At 39.4% G+C, this 18,772-nt stretch overlaps 1 protein-coding gene across 4 annotated transcripts; it reads right to left on the bottom strand.

The window, feature by feature from the left end:
* Positions 1–1,984: 1,984 nt before the first annotated feature.
* Positions 1,985–11,971, bottom strand: ZNF518A (zinc finger protein 518A). Of its 4 annotated transcripts, none has more exons than XM_005481203.4 (3): positions 11,843–11,971; positions 9,994–10,112; positions 1,985–7,615 (listed from the first exon to the last, which is right to left on the bottom strand). In XM_005481203.4, the coding sequence occupies exon 3, from the start codon at positions 7,494–7,496 to the stop codon at positions 2,868–2,870; it is 4,629 nt and encodes a 1,542-aa protein (XP_005481260.2). In that variant the 5' UTR covers positions 7,497–7,615; positions 9,994–10,112; positions 11,843–11,971; the 3' UTR covers positions 1,985–2,867. The 4 variants fall into 4 exon arrangements, with proteins under 4 accessions (XP_005481260.2, XP_026655428.2, XP_074401116.1 ...); XM_026799627.2 differs by lacking the exon at positions 11,843–11,971 and adding an exon at positions 11,222–11,481; XM_074545015.1 differs by lacking the exon at positions 11,843–11,971 and adding an exon at positions 11,170–11,193.
* Between the last annotated feature and the right edge of the window lie 6,801 nt (positions 11,972–18,772).

Genomic DNA, 18,772 nt, shown 5'->3' with positions numbered 1-18,772 from the left:
GAAAAACTGTGGTTTGTAGGATGTTTGTAGCATACCTTTCCCCATTTACTGAAAATGCTGAGAAATGCACCAACATTGCAGAAGTCAGCCGGTAAAAAGGTGGCTTCACACAATTAAAGTAGCTGAACTGAAGAAGTGAACATATCTTCCCTGCATCTTCTACCACACCAGATACTGCAACACAGGTCAGATCACTTCAATCTAATTTTCTCCTGATGGTAATTAATTGTGATCTTAATTTCAGTGAAGGCCCACCTGAGTTTTTCTGAAACCTGATCTGCAGAAATGCCAAACTCTAAGAACCTCAAACAATGCACTATGAAAAAGGTCGTAAGAATAAAATTATATATTTGGAACAGTACTCGAGCAACCTGCACTAAATAATATGAGGACCTAATTAAGGGTGGGGAAACAAAATACTGAATTGCTACCCAGGAGGAAGCAAAAATTCTCTGCACTGAATGAGATGGATGTCCATGGAAAAAGTGACACATGACAATTAATTAAGATTGTATAAAGCAGCCTTATTTCAACATTTCCCAGCTTTACAATGTTTTCACAGTACCATTTATGGTCAATTCATACAAAAATAAACAAGTTAGGAAAAAAATTCCAATGACAGTTGTCACTCTCATGCTTCATCAATACAGAGAAAACCCCCTAATGCTACAGCAGAACTTCCACCTCAATGCTAAGTAATTGTTAATAAAGACTGGTCATCCTCACTGAAATTGCACCAAGTAGGTTTAGAAACAAACTTCACATATATTTTTTCCAAAGAAGGCAAAGGCAATGTCCAAAATTTGCGAGTTCAATTTCAGAGTTTACAGAAGAGCAAGCAGAGGCAGACAATAGATCCTTGTAGTCAAAAAAGCTTAACATGTTTTTGTCCTTTCCCAGCACTGTTTCTTTCCAACCTGCTTCCTCACCACTACACTGGTCTTCTTCAAAGTTCCTAGCTAAATTAACATCAGAGCTCAAGTCCATTGTGCAGTGCAAAATGATTCAGTTTAGATACACAACACATGCCAACTGTGTATTAATTCACCCAAAGGATGCTGCCTTGACTGCTTCACTTGTCTTCCATACATAACTCACCAGATGCAAGGCTAGTGTGCATCTTCCTGCCAACACACAAATCAGGAAAGAAAAATTTATCTAATCACCGAAGCAATTGTTTTTAAGTAATCTGAACACTTTTTAAAACATAAGTTGAATTCAGGTTAGTGGTGACATGCCTGTGACATCCATGACTTCTTACTGTTTCACTGGTAGCAAGCAACCTTCATTTTCACCAGTAACAGAAAACTCCTTGGGCTTGCATACAATCTAAACCCCAGGATTTAAATGCCCCAGTCCTCTCCAAGCCTACTGTTCCGTTTTGACAGCTTTTCCATCAATACTTTATGAAGCTGGCTTACACCTTCATACTTGGGCAAAAGGTGCCAGCCATATGGTAAGAGCAGTCCCACATTAGACTGAAACTTTGAGCCTACAGAGGTTCATGAAGAACCTGCAGGACAAAGCCTCGTGACATTATTACTGTGGATAACAAGTAATAACAACCTTCATCTGTATACCCTCAGTCACTAGGGTTAAGAGGTCTTTTGGTGACATGCCCTTGTATAAAGACTAAAAACTGTAATGCATAGTCTCTCCCTTCATTATCTCTAAAACTGAAAGTAGCAAGCAAGCAGGCCGCTAAGAACGTTACACTTCCAGCTGATAAAATATGGGAATAACAACTCAAGCCTTGGTTTAGCCAAATCCCTAGTGCCCCAAAAGGCAGTATATCTGAATAAGCAACAGTAGAAAACATTAAGTCATTATGGGGACAAATTACATCCACCTGAAATAAAGCTAGGAAGCAATTACAAGCTTAAAAGGGTGCTCTGCACCTCCCCACGTCCTGACCATCCCTTTAGGGTTTGTGGCAGACATAACAAGATAGGAACATTTTCTATAAATGCTCAAAGTCATATGCTGTAAACACAAGTTATAGCAAATTTAATAGTGACAAAATCAATACAGATTAGGAATGTTCACCATTCTTAAACACCATATACATTATGAATATATATACTGTATATTTTCAATTGATTTCATTCTGACTCACCGTATTAACACAATCATATGTTTTATTAATTTATATGAAAAATACTTCACTAAGAAAGTAGACAAACTGCACAGAAATAGTACAAGTGTCATGTGCATAGCAATATAGCTTAAAGCATTCACATATGGCTTTGTTTAAATCAAACTGTGGGGGAATGGCCCTATACAGACCCAAAGTTACACAGTCAACATAATGTAAACTGCTTCACATCTTTGAGGCACTTGCTAATAATAGTGTTCAATCCCTGAAAAACAAAATCAAGAGCTAATAAGTGAAAATAACAAAACTCCCAGGATAACAGCTGTGTATTTTTGAAAATATTTTAAAAATTGGTTTTAGTAGTGCATGCACAGAACTGAAAAACTGGGGGGAAGGATGTAATTTCTGTGCAAGTAACTTGAAAAGTATAAAAATATTTACATGTTTAGGGATTTTAAGTATGTACAGAACAAAGGCCCTGAAGACTTATTCTATAGAATAAAAATATAGCACGATAGCAGTAATAAAAATAATATATATTTTCATGGAATTGTATTTGCAGTTAGTTACAAGTTATTTAAACCACAACGTTCTTTGATCTTTCTCCAATCTGATGGCAATAGGGAATACACTCTTTCTTTTATAACACAAGAACTTTGCATACTTTTTCAACCTCAGTTACAATACTGACATAGAAAACAGAATGACTTGTGTATCCTAATCCAGCTGGGGTGCTTTTTTAAACTTTAATGACTATTTTCTTCACTGGTCATCATTTCATTAATGAATTCCAATCTCGAGTAGCCTCCATCAGATGCCTCTGTCCATGTCCTACCCAATTATCCTGATTGTCAAATATTCTACCACAAAACCAGCAGCTAAACTTAGCTTTCAAGGTATTATTGGAGGTAGTTTTCACAATCTGGTAATTGTTTTTGCTAGTCTTTTTCAGTGTCAATTTTAAGACAAATCTTTCTTTTACAGGGTTAAGGGGTTTTATTGTCCTGTATCTTTTCTGAGAAAAATTATCAGTAGTTACATCCGAAGGATTGCGGAAGTCTGGTTGCAGAAGAGCTTCAACGGTTCTTTTTGACAATAAAACCTTAAGAACATGTCCCTTGAATTTAGCAATAGTTTTCATTACATTTACAACTTCTGGAACATCTGCATCAGGATGGTTTAGCACAACAACTGGTTGATTTCTCCGAGGGCATTTTACAAGCTGGTTAGAATTAAAAGGGAGTAATTTCAAAGTCCTTACAGTTTTTTTTGATGCCCCTGGTTCGTAAGGGCTACCTGATTCACTAACAATTTCATTTTGATTCTTTTCTTTACACTTTCTGTGCAACATTGCTTTCTTTCTAGGAGGTTCTGGGCAACTAGCCTTCCTTTTACGTTTGAAATTCTTGTTTCTTTGCCCACCCACAGTTCTCGAACTTTTAGATCCAGCTTGTTTTAAACCAGGTTTTATTTTTGCAGTTCTGTTTTGGGTGCTCCATGTGGACTTTTGACAACCAGAGTTATTCCTCTTGTTAGCAGCTATTATTTGCATACTCTCGATAGAACATTTCTGCAACCGCATCCCTGCAGATTTAGCAGAATAAACAGGTTCTACAGGAGGAACACGACATGCTGGATTAGAGCTTGCCAAAGAGGCATTTGCTGGCATTAACCCACCTGGTAAGTTTAAGGCATCATTAAAACTAAGATTAGTTGGTTTCTGTGCTAGTGCAGGAGTAAGGGACTGCAAGTTATCCACCTGTAGTGAGGGCACCGAGTTCCTTACTGACTGAGTGTTATCAGACAGTGTATCTGAAGTACGAGTTCTTATTTTCAGCAAAGGCTGTTGTTGCATGGCTCCAGTTTTCTTTGGTTGACAATTCTGATGAGCATTATCCTGAAAAAAAATTGGTTTATGAACTACAGGCTTGTTTGGTGTCAAACATTTCAGAAAAACTCCCTGCTGTCCATCAGGCGAAAGTGCATAAATGTGTTGTTCCTGTTTAATTTCCTGTTGTTTTACTGACTCCAAAGACCCAAAGGCAGCATCCTGGTGCTCTGGTAACACCTTCACAGAAGAAGTTGCCTTCACAGACGACTCTGATGAGTTTGGAACTACAAGAGGTGCTTTGAATGGCATACAGTCATTTACTGTACCACATACTTCCTCATTACAGGAACTTCTTAAATTTCTAAAATTGCCATTTTTCCCCTTCACTTCTGAAGCTGGTATTTTCCCAAATTCTCTGGATGCAACTCCCCCTAAAACCTGAGAACTATCATTAGCGGCATTTGCAACTGTTCCAACTGCCCCACTAAAAGTCAAAATCGTTCCAGGTCCTTTGTTTGAAACACAAGATGCAGGTACACCTTTAGTAACATCTGATGAACTGGTTGATGGAAGAGATTTTCCTGACACCATCTGCTGCCTAGATTGGTTAGAAAGGTGGAAAGGAACGAAAAATCGTGATGGAAGGGACTGAACAAAAAGGGCTTTCTTTTGTTCCTGAAGAACAGGCAAAACTGGTGAAAAGCTGCTAGGATTTTGAGTTGCAGACAGTACTTTATCTTTTACTACCTGCTGTGTAAACTCATCTGTAGGAGTTTTTAGCAATGCACCAACACCTGGAGTTCTGGATAATTTGTCCACATCCTGTGAATCAAGTGATGTTTTGGGTGTCTGTCTTTCTCTCCCACAACATGTACCTTCATTTGTGCTACATCTTGTGTTGAACTCTCTCCTACATAAAGGGAAGCGTACATTAGGTGGAGGCCTCTGAAAACCACACACAGTTGCAGAGCCTTTCAAACACACGCAGGCTGCACTCCCAGTCTCAGGACCAGAAAGCAGCTTATCAGAATGAAGCTGGACACAGTTAGTCTTGCTGTGGAACTCCTGCTGAGAGGCTGTTTTTACTTTTAACACATCTTGCAGTAATTGGTTTATCTCAGGCGATAAATAATTAGCTGCCTGCTCACTTTGCAATGAGAAAACAGATGTGATTTTAGGCATTAAGAAAGAGTTAACACCATCAGAGGCATTTTCCTGGAATTTCTCAGCTACGTTCTGAAAGCCTTGCTCTAGGTTAGTGTCCAAACACTGTCGGCCATTATGCTTGTCCTCTATAAAACACTCGCTGTCAACACCACATTGAGATTGGCTTTTAAAAGACACAGAGTTATTCTTAGTGTTTATGTGTTTGTAAGTTTTATTAATATTTGATTGGGCTGACACAACTTTCTCTGCTTTCAAACCTTTCATTGACTCTGAATGTGAAGATGGAAGTTCATTTCCAGAGTTTTGATAAGAACCTCTTTTGCTAAATTCTCTGTACCTGTCATCTGTTGACGTCCAAATGCTACATGGATTATCCAAAGAGTTCACTTTGGAATAGTTGTGAAAAGACAACAACCCTTCATTAGATGAATCCACTGAGGTTGAATAACAGAGATTATTAGTTCCATGGCTATTATTCAGGTCACCATTTTGCATTTTCAGTTCAGGAAAGTAGGGCATTTTCATAGGGTCACAATGAAGGGTATTTGTAATAGCGGGTGATAATACCTGAGGATGACTTGAAGGACGAAAGCTTCCCCATGAGATACCAGTTTGAGCTCCAACTTTTGTTACTGCTTCATGTGGAGGTACAGTTGAGTCCAGCTTCATTGGCAAACAATTTGGACCTTTTCCTTCAGCTATATTAGAAGGTGCTACAGTTTCAGAAATACTCCTACCATACAATAAGTAGTTATTTTGTTTTTCCACTTTTGTTTTTCCTGAATGAGGAGCAGGACAGGAAAACGGAGGGGAAGTTAATGGATGAACACAATTGTTCTTTAAAGTCGACTGATCACTTACATGTGGTATAGCACCTGAAGACAAGCCACAGGGATCAGCAGTCTGTAGCAAAGGAGTTGCAGAACCATCTTTAACAGGATCAACTTTATGACCCAACAAACAGTCATTTTGCTTACTTGTAGGTAGTAATTTTATAACAATATGTTGTTTTCCATCTACCATTTTAAAGCCCATAAATTTCGCACTGTAATTTGCTGGTACAGATATTTTATTGTTTTTAAACATCAATACTGTTGGCCCATGAACAGCACTTTTCGATAATCCCAGGCCATAACTTGTGCCATCATCTGCCTTATTGTATTGTGCAGCAGCAGCAGAGAGCATTCCACCCATGAAATGACGCTTCTCCGTGTATTTACCTTGATGTTTCTCTTCACTTGTTTCCACGTCTCTCACGCACTGATTCAGCTCCTCAGCATTTGGCTGAATTTTATTCACACTTCTTAGCACTTGTGTATTTTCTTCTCCAGCACTGTCACTTCCACTGCTTATCTTCTTCCATCTCCAGAGTGGTTTTTTTGATGCTCCCATTTTATACCTCCTTAACACAAGCTTCAGTCCTGCTGGAGTCTTTACTATTCTTTTTTCATATTTATCCTTTTCCAGTTTTTCTTTTGCAATTAAGTGGTCTCTGTGTAAAGCTATGATGTGTTTTAAAAGATAATCTTTCCGTGATGTGCTGTAACTGCAGTAAGGACAACCAAAAGAAAACATACTGGTATGCACAAGCAGATGATTTTGGAGCTCCTCTTCTGTAAAGTTTTCTTGATGGCATTTTCCACATTTATAGAGAATCTCCTTATGTTTGTGAATGTGCTGAACAAACGTACCCACATCATAGGTAGAAAACCCACATTTTTCACACTGGAAGTGTCCATTTACACAATGCTTTGATATGAAGTGTTTTGTCAAAGCCAACAAAGTGTATATCTGCTCATCATTACAGAGCTCACATTTTACTAAAGTGCTACGATGGATGCGTCTGTGCTGTTTAAACGCCTGGAAGTCATTAGCTGAGAAGCTGCACATCTCACAAGGATACAGAGGCAACTCACCATAGTGTAACAGCTGAAAATGTTTCTGTAGGTCATTTGGGCTGTATCTAATGTTATCCTTGCACTTCGTACAAGTGAAATTCAGTATCTTTGCTGCAGTTTTCAATCCTTCTTCAAATTGCACTTCTGGTTTAATTTGCAAGTGGCTTCCTTCTGAACAACTGAGATTGCTTCCACTAATTTTCTCTGGACTTAAGGATTTCCTAGCAGTTTGCTGCTTACACTGAAAGAGTTTTCTAAACCTATCAACTTCATGTTTCATTAATACTTCATTTGGAATGTTCACCTTGGGCAATTCAATCTTCACGTTTTTTAGTCCATAAGTGAGATTGACATCTAAAATTGCTGGTTGAATTGTCATACTTGAAGGATCACTCACCAGTTCTTTCTTCAAAGTAATGTCTGTAGAAAAATTCTTCATAGCATTGTGTTTCAAGACACAGATTTGCTTTCTGTCACAAAAAAAGTGTTCCTGTTCAGATGACATGATTTTAGGTTCTACTTTTCTTTACATGAATTCTTGAGATTTAGTCTTACTTCCGGCAGCAAATGAGACAACTGCGCCAAGTTACTCTCAAAGCTCTACAACTTCCCCATTTCATTCTCCTGAAATTAAAAACAAACAAAGGAAATAATTACTCTTAAAACAAATGCAATTAGAACACCTATTGCAATTCACTAACAAATATATGCCAATCTCTGAAGTTGTTAATTTTTATAATATTACTCAAAGAGTAAAAAAAAAAGGATGAGGCAAAAAAACCTATTACAGTATAACCTCTGTTTGTTTGTTTTGGGGGTGTTTGTTGGTTTGTTACTTGGTGGGTTTTTAAAAAAAAATAAATAAAACTTGAAAAATATGTTTTAAAGAACATCTACTGAAAGACACATGTCATCAAATTTTGGGTTTCTCCCAACCTGTAGGCATAAAAAAGTCCGAAGACCTACTTTTTAAAAATGAAGCCTGTGTTTATTACTTATCTGATTTATTTGCATGAAATCAAATAAGTAATAAATCAGTTGGGATTTCATGCAAATAAAATCACTCCTTTGTGACATGCCACTAACTGAAGTATTAAAAAGAAGTCAAAATCTACAGAATTTTACATTTTTATTACGCAAGTGTGCTACTCTATTAGTTAACTATTGTGCTTAAAAAGGAAAGAAAGTAAAATCAGAATCTGACAAAAGATCCACTTCACCAATGGAGATATGACCTTTACCAACACCAAAAACCAATCACACTGACCTACAATGAATTTTTCACATGCCTACCTTTAGTACCACACAAGTCTGAATCAGTCAACAGATACAAGTTCTCAGGTTTCTCATTGCATGTTCCTGGGTACATGTTAATATTTTCAGTGCATGATGACCACAGTACCCCTCTATGGATTAGAAGGCTCAAACAGTTATGGTCAGCATCACTGTCTCACTACAGATTTCGTGTCAGTGTTTCCATAACAATTTATATCAGCTCAAGTCTATGTCTGAACAACACTCCTGCACAGAATGTGGACACAGAATCAGCAGAATTGGAACAGCAGCAAAATTAACATAAATTCTGAAAAGCAACACTGGAAAAGAAGAACTGTTTCTTTACTAGTATAACACTTTTTACTAAAAAACTTTTTTTGCAGTACAAGTCACAAAGTCGCTTTATTCTTTCCTAACAAAAGTTAGTAAATCGTTAGCTGAAGTCTGATTAGTGAATTTCTCTCCACTATGGGGCTCGCCCTGAAGCAACACAGACTTGCAACTCATTAGATCATCGGATCTATTCACATTCAAACTGAAAGAATGATCACACCCTCACTGTGAATAAGTGCAAGGGCTGCTTCTAGATCTCCAAGCCATCATAAGCACTGGCCCTAAGATCTTTCAAATATTTTCCCACAGTCCTGGGAGAAGGAAGTATCTAGCATTAGACATGCAAATACCTGACAAAGAAAATGGAGATTGAAAATTTTCAAGTCCATGTTCTTGGATCATGTAGCAAGAAAAGCAACACTTTATTTTTTTAAGCACATGCTTTAATGCCTTCCTTTAGAGAAGATACTAGCACTTCAGCACAATTCTTGAAAATAATAAATACAACAGACTTCAACACTAGACACATACTCTAATATCAAGTAAATTCACTTAACTGTGTTCTCCAGCTATGAGACCACCAAGACTTCAATTACACATGTGGTATTAAAAAAAAAAAAAGCCAAATCCAAAAAACACCCCAAAACAACAAAGCACAGAGACATACACTCCCTCCTCAGAATCTCTCCAAATGGAAACACTTTGGGTACAGAACTTTTATTTTTCTTTTAACTCAACGACACACTCCCCATCTTCCACACAGATGATTAATATGTGGGATATTACCCAGCTTTGAGCCCTGAGAAAAGAACAACTCATGTGCATATTCCATTTTCACCAAAAGAGTACTGCATTAAAATGCATTCTCTTGCCAATGGTATATCTCTTATTTGAATAGAATCGAGCTGAACTTCCTCATAAAGAATAAGTAACTAAAAACTATTTGGATTTGTTTGCTTGAACAACATTTTAAGACACGGCGCAACACAAAGATTACGGCTTGCATGATGCAATACATCATCCTGCTGGTAGTGCCCATCCCTCAGGTTAGAAGGTTACACTGCCAGACACTGAAACACGGAGTATGTTTACAATAAAAGCTACAGAAATCAGAAGGGGGTAAAGTGCTGCAGAGAACAAGGCTCAGGCTTTCAATACCAAGCCAGTGTGGTCCTCAACTGGACAACACATTTGGTGAAGAGTCACAATCTAAGATCCCCTTTAATTAACTAACTTTATACTTAATTTTATTATTTTTGGGTAGCATGCAACAATCAGCAAGCTCCTGCAGCATGAAAAATAAAAATATTTACTTGAAACAGCCATTAAAAAAAAAGGGCTTTCTTTTATCCCAGGGATCTCTAAAGGCACATTTTCAAAGCAGTCTGACTTACGCGGTAAGAAAATACTTGACTTCAATTCTCCAACAGCTGGGTATTTTCCACACACACAGAAGAGGTAAGATTGCAAGACTCAGACAAGGCCACAGTCAGGAGAAATACTAGAAAAAGTTCTGGAAACAAAAGAAAAGGTATTTTAAATGGTGTAAATACAAGCAATAACTGAAAGAATAAGCTGAAAAGCCCAAATCCCTCACAAATTTACATTATGTGGATTTTTACCACATTGAAGACAATAATATATACCAACTTTTCTTTCACAGAACACCATCAAATGCAATACCAATACTGTATATATACACAATATAACAATGCCTATTTTACCTTAGATTTGCCACTAGAATTCAGGCATTCATAGCTGGGAAACATAAGCACATGATAACTTAAAAACAGTACAGAAGGAAGTGACTGGTATCTCAGTCCATCAAATTTTAACTTGAACTCAAAAGGCACTGATCTTTTTTCAAGCAAAAATTTTAATGGCAAAGACCTAACCATAGATTTCTACAAAGTTGTGCAAAAGCCTGGGAAAGAGGCAGAATATTACATTCACAGTATCTAAAACCAGTAAGTAGATTTAAATGCAGATAAAATGAGTACCAACATCGAAAATACATAAGCATGTGCCACAGCTAACTCTCACTCAAAAAATCCCCAAACCACTAAGAACAAGGATAAGCAACCACTTGAGGCTCCCAGCCACAATTTTCTTCCCTCAAAAATGCTGCAATTTGTCCATATGTCGTTTTAAAAAGTACAGATAAGAAGTTTAAGCTATATATTTTGATCTAGAAAGAAATTGCAGATAGCAGTTGGACACTGCTAAATTAGGTAACTTTTACAGTTTTTCCATTTCAAACTACATTCAAAATAGGTATCTCAGCAGGCAGGATCTTCAAGATTTCTGAAGAATTTTCGGTTTATTTAAATTTTATTAAATAAATAAATAAAATTATACTGAAGCATATCTCATGCCCAGTTCCATTCTATGTGCCTGCAAATTTAGAGCGGCGCTTTAAATCTCTCCCCAGACCGGGACACATGCAAGAACTCACAAAAGTGGATCTTATGAAACGCACAGAGCTGGAGCAGTCAGACACAACCTGAACAGCAATGTTTCAGGAAAAAAAAAAAAGAAAAAAAAAGAAAAGAAAGGAAAAAAAAAATCACCGAAGCGCTCTCAGAGCTCACACACACAGACTGCCCGTGCCACAGGGCGAACCTGCCATTTACAAACACAGCAGCCAAACGCGGCGGCGACACACGGCCAGCGCCGGCGCCGGGCGGGCTGACACTGCCCCCGCCTGCCGGGGCAGCAGCGGTGCCCAGGAGCCGGCAGGGGCTGCGCCGGGACAAAGCGCAGGGCCGACCGACGAGGCGGCGGCAGCTCGGGAGCTCCGTCTGACCGCGGGCACGGCAGCGGGCGCTGGGGCAGCGACGAGCGAGGCGTCCCTGCCCGGCTCCTGCTCGGGAGCCCCGCGGCAGCGCCGCCCCCGCCCGCACGGCCCCGGGGCGGCCGCAACTCTCGGCGCGCAGCCCGGCGGAGGGATACGGTCCCACGGTCGTCCGGCAGCTGCACACGAGGCCATTTGTGCCCGGTCCCGCCGCCCCGGGCGCGCCCCGCGGTCCCGCCCGCCCCCAGCGCCGGCTGCCCCGCGAGCCTCCCGCTGCCGGCGAGCGCGGACTATTTAATGTCTCATCCGCAACACGGGGCACGGTCCCGTCCCGTCCCGTCCTGCCGCGGCCACTCGCGCCCCCTGCCTGCTCCGAGCGGCTCCGGACCGTTCCTCTCGCCCCGCGCGGGGCCTCCTCGCTCCCCGCCCGACAACCCCCGTGGAGTTACCTCGGGTACCGCCACCGTCCGGCGAGGCGCTGCCGGCCGCCATCACAGTTTCCATCCGGGGACTGCCGGGTGCGAGCCCGGCTGAGGGGCGGCCGCGGCGGAGGGATACGCGTTCACCTGAGAGATGGGTGGACGGCGGCCGACGAGGCCCAAGGGGGGGAAGCGGGCGGGGCGGTCCCGGCAGGTCCGGCTGCGTTCCGCCTGCTCGTCACGCTCCCCGTCCTCCTTCTCCTCCTGGGATGGGGGCCTTGGGCACATGGCACGGCCGGGGAACGGCCCGCCCGCTCCGCCCGTCGGTACCTTCATTGGCTGTGCACCCATGGGCGTGTTTCGGCCAATGGCAGTGGTAGGGAGAGCCGCTGCCCCTCACAAAACGCTCCCAGGCAAAATCCTGGCCCGCGATGGTCGTGCCTCGCTCGTGGGTTCTCTGAGCTGCCCAGACACAAGAGTAGGCACAATAAATAAAGGGCTGTCTGTAGATGTCAGCAGTTGAAGCATTCAGGAAAATATACGTGCGTTAGAGCGGTTAATTTGTTTTAACATGCTGAAAATAACAAAAATCAAAGCTGATAATCACTACAAAGTGCTTGTCGTGTTAGTATAATTTCTGCAGAGGAGTGGCAGCAGCAGTGGGTGGGAGCTGCTCCTCACGTTTGTGCAGGTTTGGAGGCGCACGGAGACCGCCCGGAGTGAGGTCACCGCAGGGAACGAGGGCACGGGAGAAGCGGGACATGGAACTGCACCATGGCCAGAAAAGGGCGAATGCCCCTGACAGAAATAGGCTGCAAAGATGAATTCTAAATGAAGAGGTCATTGCAAAGGAAATCCATTCTCCACTTGGGAAACAGTGATCAAAATTCGAAAGCAAAGAGGAGAAGGCTTGAGCTTTTTCCTTTGGGAAGCCTGTCTAATGAACAATTTAGCCTAGCAATTCAGCTAAACATTTCTTCACAAATCTTATGGTATCTTACTAGTTATAACAAAGTTTAATAAGTGCAATATTTGCTCATGATTAAATATGAGAACAAAGAGGACTGTTGATGTCTTTGAGTGTGCGTGCGTACACTAAGGGTACATTGAACATGAACATATTTTTAATTTCTCGTTCCAGCTGACATCACTTAATTCCCTTGAGGCCTAGACTGTAAAAGAAAATTTATAGAAGCCATTTTGGGGTGGGTTCCTTGGCCCTAAAAAATATCTTCAAGGAAAGAATTATATAATTGTTCTACTACACCCAAATGAATAAATCTGTGCCAAAAGCAAGCAGAAAAAAGTATTCTTCTGCTTTCTGATCCCTTAAGTTTTTCAAAGTAAAAAGGGGGGATTGTACACATCCATGGTGTCTTTCATATATGAAAACTTAACTACAGCTGAAGAAAAAGAAAAATAGCATAGTTGTGACTAAAACCCTAAAATCAGAAAAGATAACAGAAAAGAATGAGCCATGAAAATCATTAGTCTTACAAGCAGCTACTGTATAAATTGGTGTATTCCAGATGTTAAATTAAAATATACATCATATTGTCAATTATTAATCCCAAAGAATTTACATGTAAGATGGGAACAAATATTTTATCTGTATTTTATTACTTTGTAATGCAAATTTAGAACACATATGAGTGTTGAAATTCTGAGTGCTCATCTATTGGCTGTATGGGTCTTCTGGAAGAATTCCTGTTTCTGATAGTTTTCTTATGATGTGGACTAAACACTGCATAATTATAGCAGATAAAATTCTGAATCACTTTGTGGCTTTTAGTGACAGTAAATAAAACAATCTCATGCATTTTTCTATGTCAGCATTTATTAAATATATTAAATACACACTTTATAAAATATAATTAATTGCTATTTCTTTCTTGCTTTGTATATAATGAGATTATAAACCATATTCTTATGTACTGCTTGGCAGCTAGAGCTTCTCCTCAGTGTCACCAGAACAGCTGCAATGATTATCTGTTTCTCCAGAAGACAGCAAGTTCTGAATATGTCCATGAAAAATTATTTTTAAAAATATGCCTGTCTTCATAGTACAACTGGGAGGCAATATTACAGGTAGCAGAGGCTGGAAATTCATGGAGGAAGGAACCTGGGACTAAACATACTCAGATGTAGGAAGATTATGTTTAGGAATTGACAGGTCTTAGCCTTGTAGGCAGAGTACCCAGCAGGACAGTCTTTGAGTGATAAGCAAGAAAGAATTAAGATTCTATTTCTATTTAAGAATATCAGGTTCACAGGAGTTAGAAATATCTGTTGTGATAGTAACAAGAAGTCTGAGTCAAGTAATCTTACTGATAGGTGGTTGTTTCAAATTCTTGTAATGACTATAAATAGAAAGTGTAATCCTACAGGTAAACAGCACACTACAAATGGAGGGTTCAAAGAAAATACATCCATCCTTTTCTGTTCTGTGCCACTTCACTCTTGAAAGGTGCTAACTTGATTTTCTGTATTAAACATTTTACTGCTGAATTCTTACATAAAAGCCTTTCAGTGGGGCCTTTGAGTTCATTCTTCAAGTCTAGTATTTTATACTGATCTGCTTACAAAAATCTCCAAACTGTGCTTGTCACTTAAATAAATAATACATTGGCTAGACAGAGCTCACAAAGTACAGTGTACTTCAAACAATGCTTATCTGAATAAGCTGTAGGGCTGTAAGAGAAGCTCCATATTTCTAAGATGAAACACCAGTACCCAGAGAAAATAAGAAAATTGCCTTTTTAAGCAGTTCCTAATACACTACATTATTGGTTTTGATGATGAAGTATTGAGCAATGGATGGTTGCCTATATGTCACTGTCAGTGACAAATGTCACTGTAATTTTTGACTCTGTATTTCTTATGATAAATAGCCTACTTTTGTTTAGGGCAAAACAGCAGGAAAACATAATGTTAAGCCTTCCTTTTCTATATATATTATCTCATAAACATAACAGCCTTAATGATGACAGCTAAAGGTGTCATTATTAATATCAGAACATTTATGCACTCTTTTCATTTCTCCACCTGCACAGCTAAAGCAATAATGCAACAATGAAGGAAGTCAACAATTAAGTTTTCTTTGTGGATTTCATGGCAGAAATCAGTCTTGGAGCTATCTGAGCCATAATTGTTAAAACTTTAGGAATAAAAGTTCAAACAATAACGACAGCATTCAATCTAACAAGGATTTAAATTAATTTATCTTTCTGCAGGAAGAAGGGTGAAATAGAACCATGCCAAAAATTTGATGACAGTAAGTTTCTTAAACCAGCTTGGGAAATTGCAGCCTTTGCCATCATGTAGAGCTCTGTTGGAATCTGCTTTTGGCCAAATGATGCTCTGCTAAATAGACCCCGTACATCAGTTGCCCCTGTTAATTATTTTAATACAGCCACCAGATGGACACATCCAGTTAAGAGGCCCTGTTATAATGAATATCCTTATTCACACTCTTATTCTCAGCATAGCTTTTTCAAGTACAATATCTGATCACTTGCATACAAAGGGTCTGTTGTACAACTGAGAAAACATTCTTAGCAACTTATTGAATCTTCTTTGGAAACTTGTGGAAAAAGCATCTCTCTGCCTTCACAATATGTGAAATGGGTAAGAGACTTTTTATGGTTATAATTTGTGAATGGGGAAGTGTTGCCAAACAGCAAAAGGAAGAAGCACTCTTAGAAATGTGTAAACAATTTTTTTTTAAGTTTATCACTTTATTTATAGTTCTACCATGTGTAAATCAATTAATGATAATCTGCTGAAAGATGTGATACACCTTCACGAGTAGCTTGAACTAGAATTTCTACAGATCTTATATCTTGATTAGACTATCACTGTCTAATCACTGTCACTGTCCTTGGAAAATGTTTTAATCTCATGAAAACTGAGGCTTGCATGGTTATGTGAAGATCCCATTTGGCTCATTATAGTTTTAGTCTCAATGTTTGCAAGTGTCTTCACCATCATGAGCAGTCTACACTGCAGCAAGTTCAGGCAAGTTAATTTAAAGCAGAAACTGGAGCTGGAAAAGAAAGAGGCAAGATCTAGGAACCAGGGCTGAACACATGAAAGGCAGATTAGGATCTAGCACCCAGTAGGAGGAACTAGGACAAGATCTAGGTCTAGAAAGCAGGAAATTGGATCAAGATTTTAGACAGGAAGTAACACTCAAGATTAAGATTCTAGAGCACAATTACAAGTAAAAGGCATTAAGCTTTCCAAAGTACCTGGTCCTATTTCATGTGCACCAAGACAGGCTATACCAGCCTCTCAGAGGTGAATTATCCTTTGGAAAACTAGTGATGGCCAGATGAGTAATAAAGAGGTGTTTGAGTTGCCTGTGGGAGATACCTTGATTCACAATTTTCAGTGGCAGCTGAGCAAGCAGGATATCTTGAGTGACACAAGCATCTTCCTCATAGTCAGATAGTCATGACCTCAACACTTTTCATCAGCAGTCAAGTGACATGTGAGCAGTGAGCTGGATCATGATTGCCCAGGTGAGACAAGAGAGACTGGCAAACTGCAATAATGTTCATGCTCATAAATGCAATTAACCTCCTGCCTTTCTGAAAATGGGGAAGATTTTACTCTTGGTAGCAATCAAACTAGAAACCACACACCATTGCACATACCGTCCTGATGCAACATTGCAAAATACATCCTGGATACTGGGCTGTGTTCTTTAGCAAGGCGGGTACTCATTTCCCTTTTGGAAGGTGCAGATAAACGGAAATATCTAAACCAACAAGTTGTTCTGTGCCATAACATAAGACATGGCATTATATATTTCTTAAAACTATAACTTCTGTCCATTTTTGCATTTCTAGTAGTTATGAGTATCTGTCAGTAGAGCCCTCTCATGAGGTTTTACCATCTGGATGCACATGTCCACACCTGCACACTTCAGGTCAGGCTGTTTACCCTCTCTGCTTCAGTGCATCCATCAGTGGGAGTAAAGGTGTGCACTCCTAAAAAATTAGTTATTTTAAGATTAATTTGTTTTTCTGACCAATAGCTTCGTACATTCTTTGATATCAGTCAGGAAATTCTTGAGTTCCTTTTTCAAGAACTAGATGACATTTCTCATACAACCTATTTTTCTCATGAGTATTGACAGGACTTTCTGCATTTTAACTGGAGATAACACACATACTCTCCACACCAAATTAAAACTGGAGAAGTAAACCACATTCAGGCATGAATGTTTCTTTCCTGTTGAATTCTGTGGAAATTGCAGAAGTATCTCCATGCATAATAAGACAGGACTTGTTTTTCCTCTGCTGCTTGAACAATAACTTCCATTCCAGTCACTGCTGATAAACTTTTCCTAAGAAAATACATACCAACTTTAAACACAATGGGAAACTAAATTCCTTTCTTTTCTTCACATAACTTTGTGCTTTTTTGTACCTTTGTTGTATCACCACATGTTGAATTTTATCTGGATTTTCCAGAAGTTGGTTTGAAAATGTCTCATCATGGTCTCAAGTTAGATATTGGCAGAAATCTTTCCCAGTTTATCCAATTTTGATCTGTTTCATTGGCTCCCTACAAGGTTTCAAATTGATTTTAGATGATTATTTTTAAACTAAAATCTAGCAATCTTTTGGTTTAATATAGTTTTCAATTCTTAAATTTTGTGTCATCTTGCATCTTAGGCTAGCAGATCCTCTCTGCACTTCAGGTCTGACAAAGGCAGCAGCACAAGAGAGTTTCTCTGCATAGCCCCACAACTGTGTAATTGCATTTAATCATCTGTAATTGCACTGCAAGTAAGTCCCACTCCCATATTAATTCATCTGATGCACTTTTGCTGAGATTACTTATATCAAGTTGTAACTTTTGAAGAGTGGAGACAGAGATTGGACTCCCTTTATGTAAGAGTCTAGGCTTTTAGTACTGGACTTAATTTAAAGTAGGAACTTACCATGGATAATCCTTCATATACCATCCTCAGCCTCTTGATAAACTGCATATTCTCTTTCTCCTATTTTAAAAGGTTTATTGGAGACTGCAGGTGTCAGGTTGCCTTTTAATTGTGCTCAGTGGCTTCGGGTTTCACTGCCTAATGGCAGGAGATCAGTTACACTGTGATGATGTAGTTTAGCAACAGGCTAAATAAAGCCATTTTTGTTTTTCTAGCTCCTTAATCCATGTGTTGGCTATTATTTTAGTTCTGTGCCCCACAAGGCTTTCCAAGCAGTTCTCCACTTGTACATTGTACCCACTCCTATTTACAGAAACAGGCAGACTGCTAGTGTGAACATGTTCATTGGTTTGTAATGAAGTGTCTTTGTGTTGGAGAAACTAAGCCTTTAATTAAAACCAGCTGGCACTTATAAACTGTTTGGTGCTCCATAATACTGACCGGGGTTTCAGTTGGATATAGAGAAAATGAGAGAAAATACCTAAAAACTGTGGTTGCTGATTTTCCTCTTAGACTGTTCCATCCCACACAAGAGATGAGTCAAACAAGTGCATTGTAACAGTTTTGTATCCAAAATGCTGCAGTTTTTGCATCACAGAGAGTTTTACAAAAGGATAAATAAACCATGTGACAACCACCACATACTGCTTCTGCATTCCCAGTCAGCCAATTTCCTTGAGTTACAGTAAAGATAAATAAATGCAGAGTCCAAAAATTTCAGCAAATATCGTGCTCTCAACAACATTCAACAATTGATAGGGGAGAGTGGCCGGATGTGCACAGCTTTGAAACATAAGAGATCAAGAAGGGAAGCACAACACAGCCATTACAATAATATCTCCCAGAAGCAAAATCCAGTCCTAATTGTTTTCCATTTCAGTTATGAGTTAGCTTTGCTAATGCTATTTCATTATTTCCCTCCTCATGAAATCTATTCCCCCAAATTAAGTGAGTTTGCCCACAACTTTTTGTTGGTGAAACTACAAAGATAAACCTGTTCAGTATTT

This window comes from Zonotrichia albicollis, chromosome 7, assembly GCF_047830755.1.
Source record: "Zonotrichia albicollis isolate bZonAlb1 chromosome 7, bZonAlb1.hap1, whole genome shotgun sequence".
Classification (NCBI taxonomy): domain Eukaryota; kingdom Metazoa; phylum Chordata; class Aves; order Passeriformes; family Passerellidae; genus Zonotrichia; species Zonotrichia albicollis.
Note: the sequence above shows the minus strand (reverse complement) of the source record. Positions and strands in the feature narration are given on the sequence as shown.

What these genes read in the sequence shown, in the direction of transcription:
- ZNF518A (XM_005481203.4), bottom strand. Translation starts at nt 7,496, where the DNA reads ATGTCATCTGAACAGGAACACTTTTTTTGTGACAGAAAGCAAATCTGT.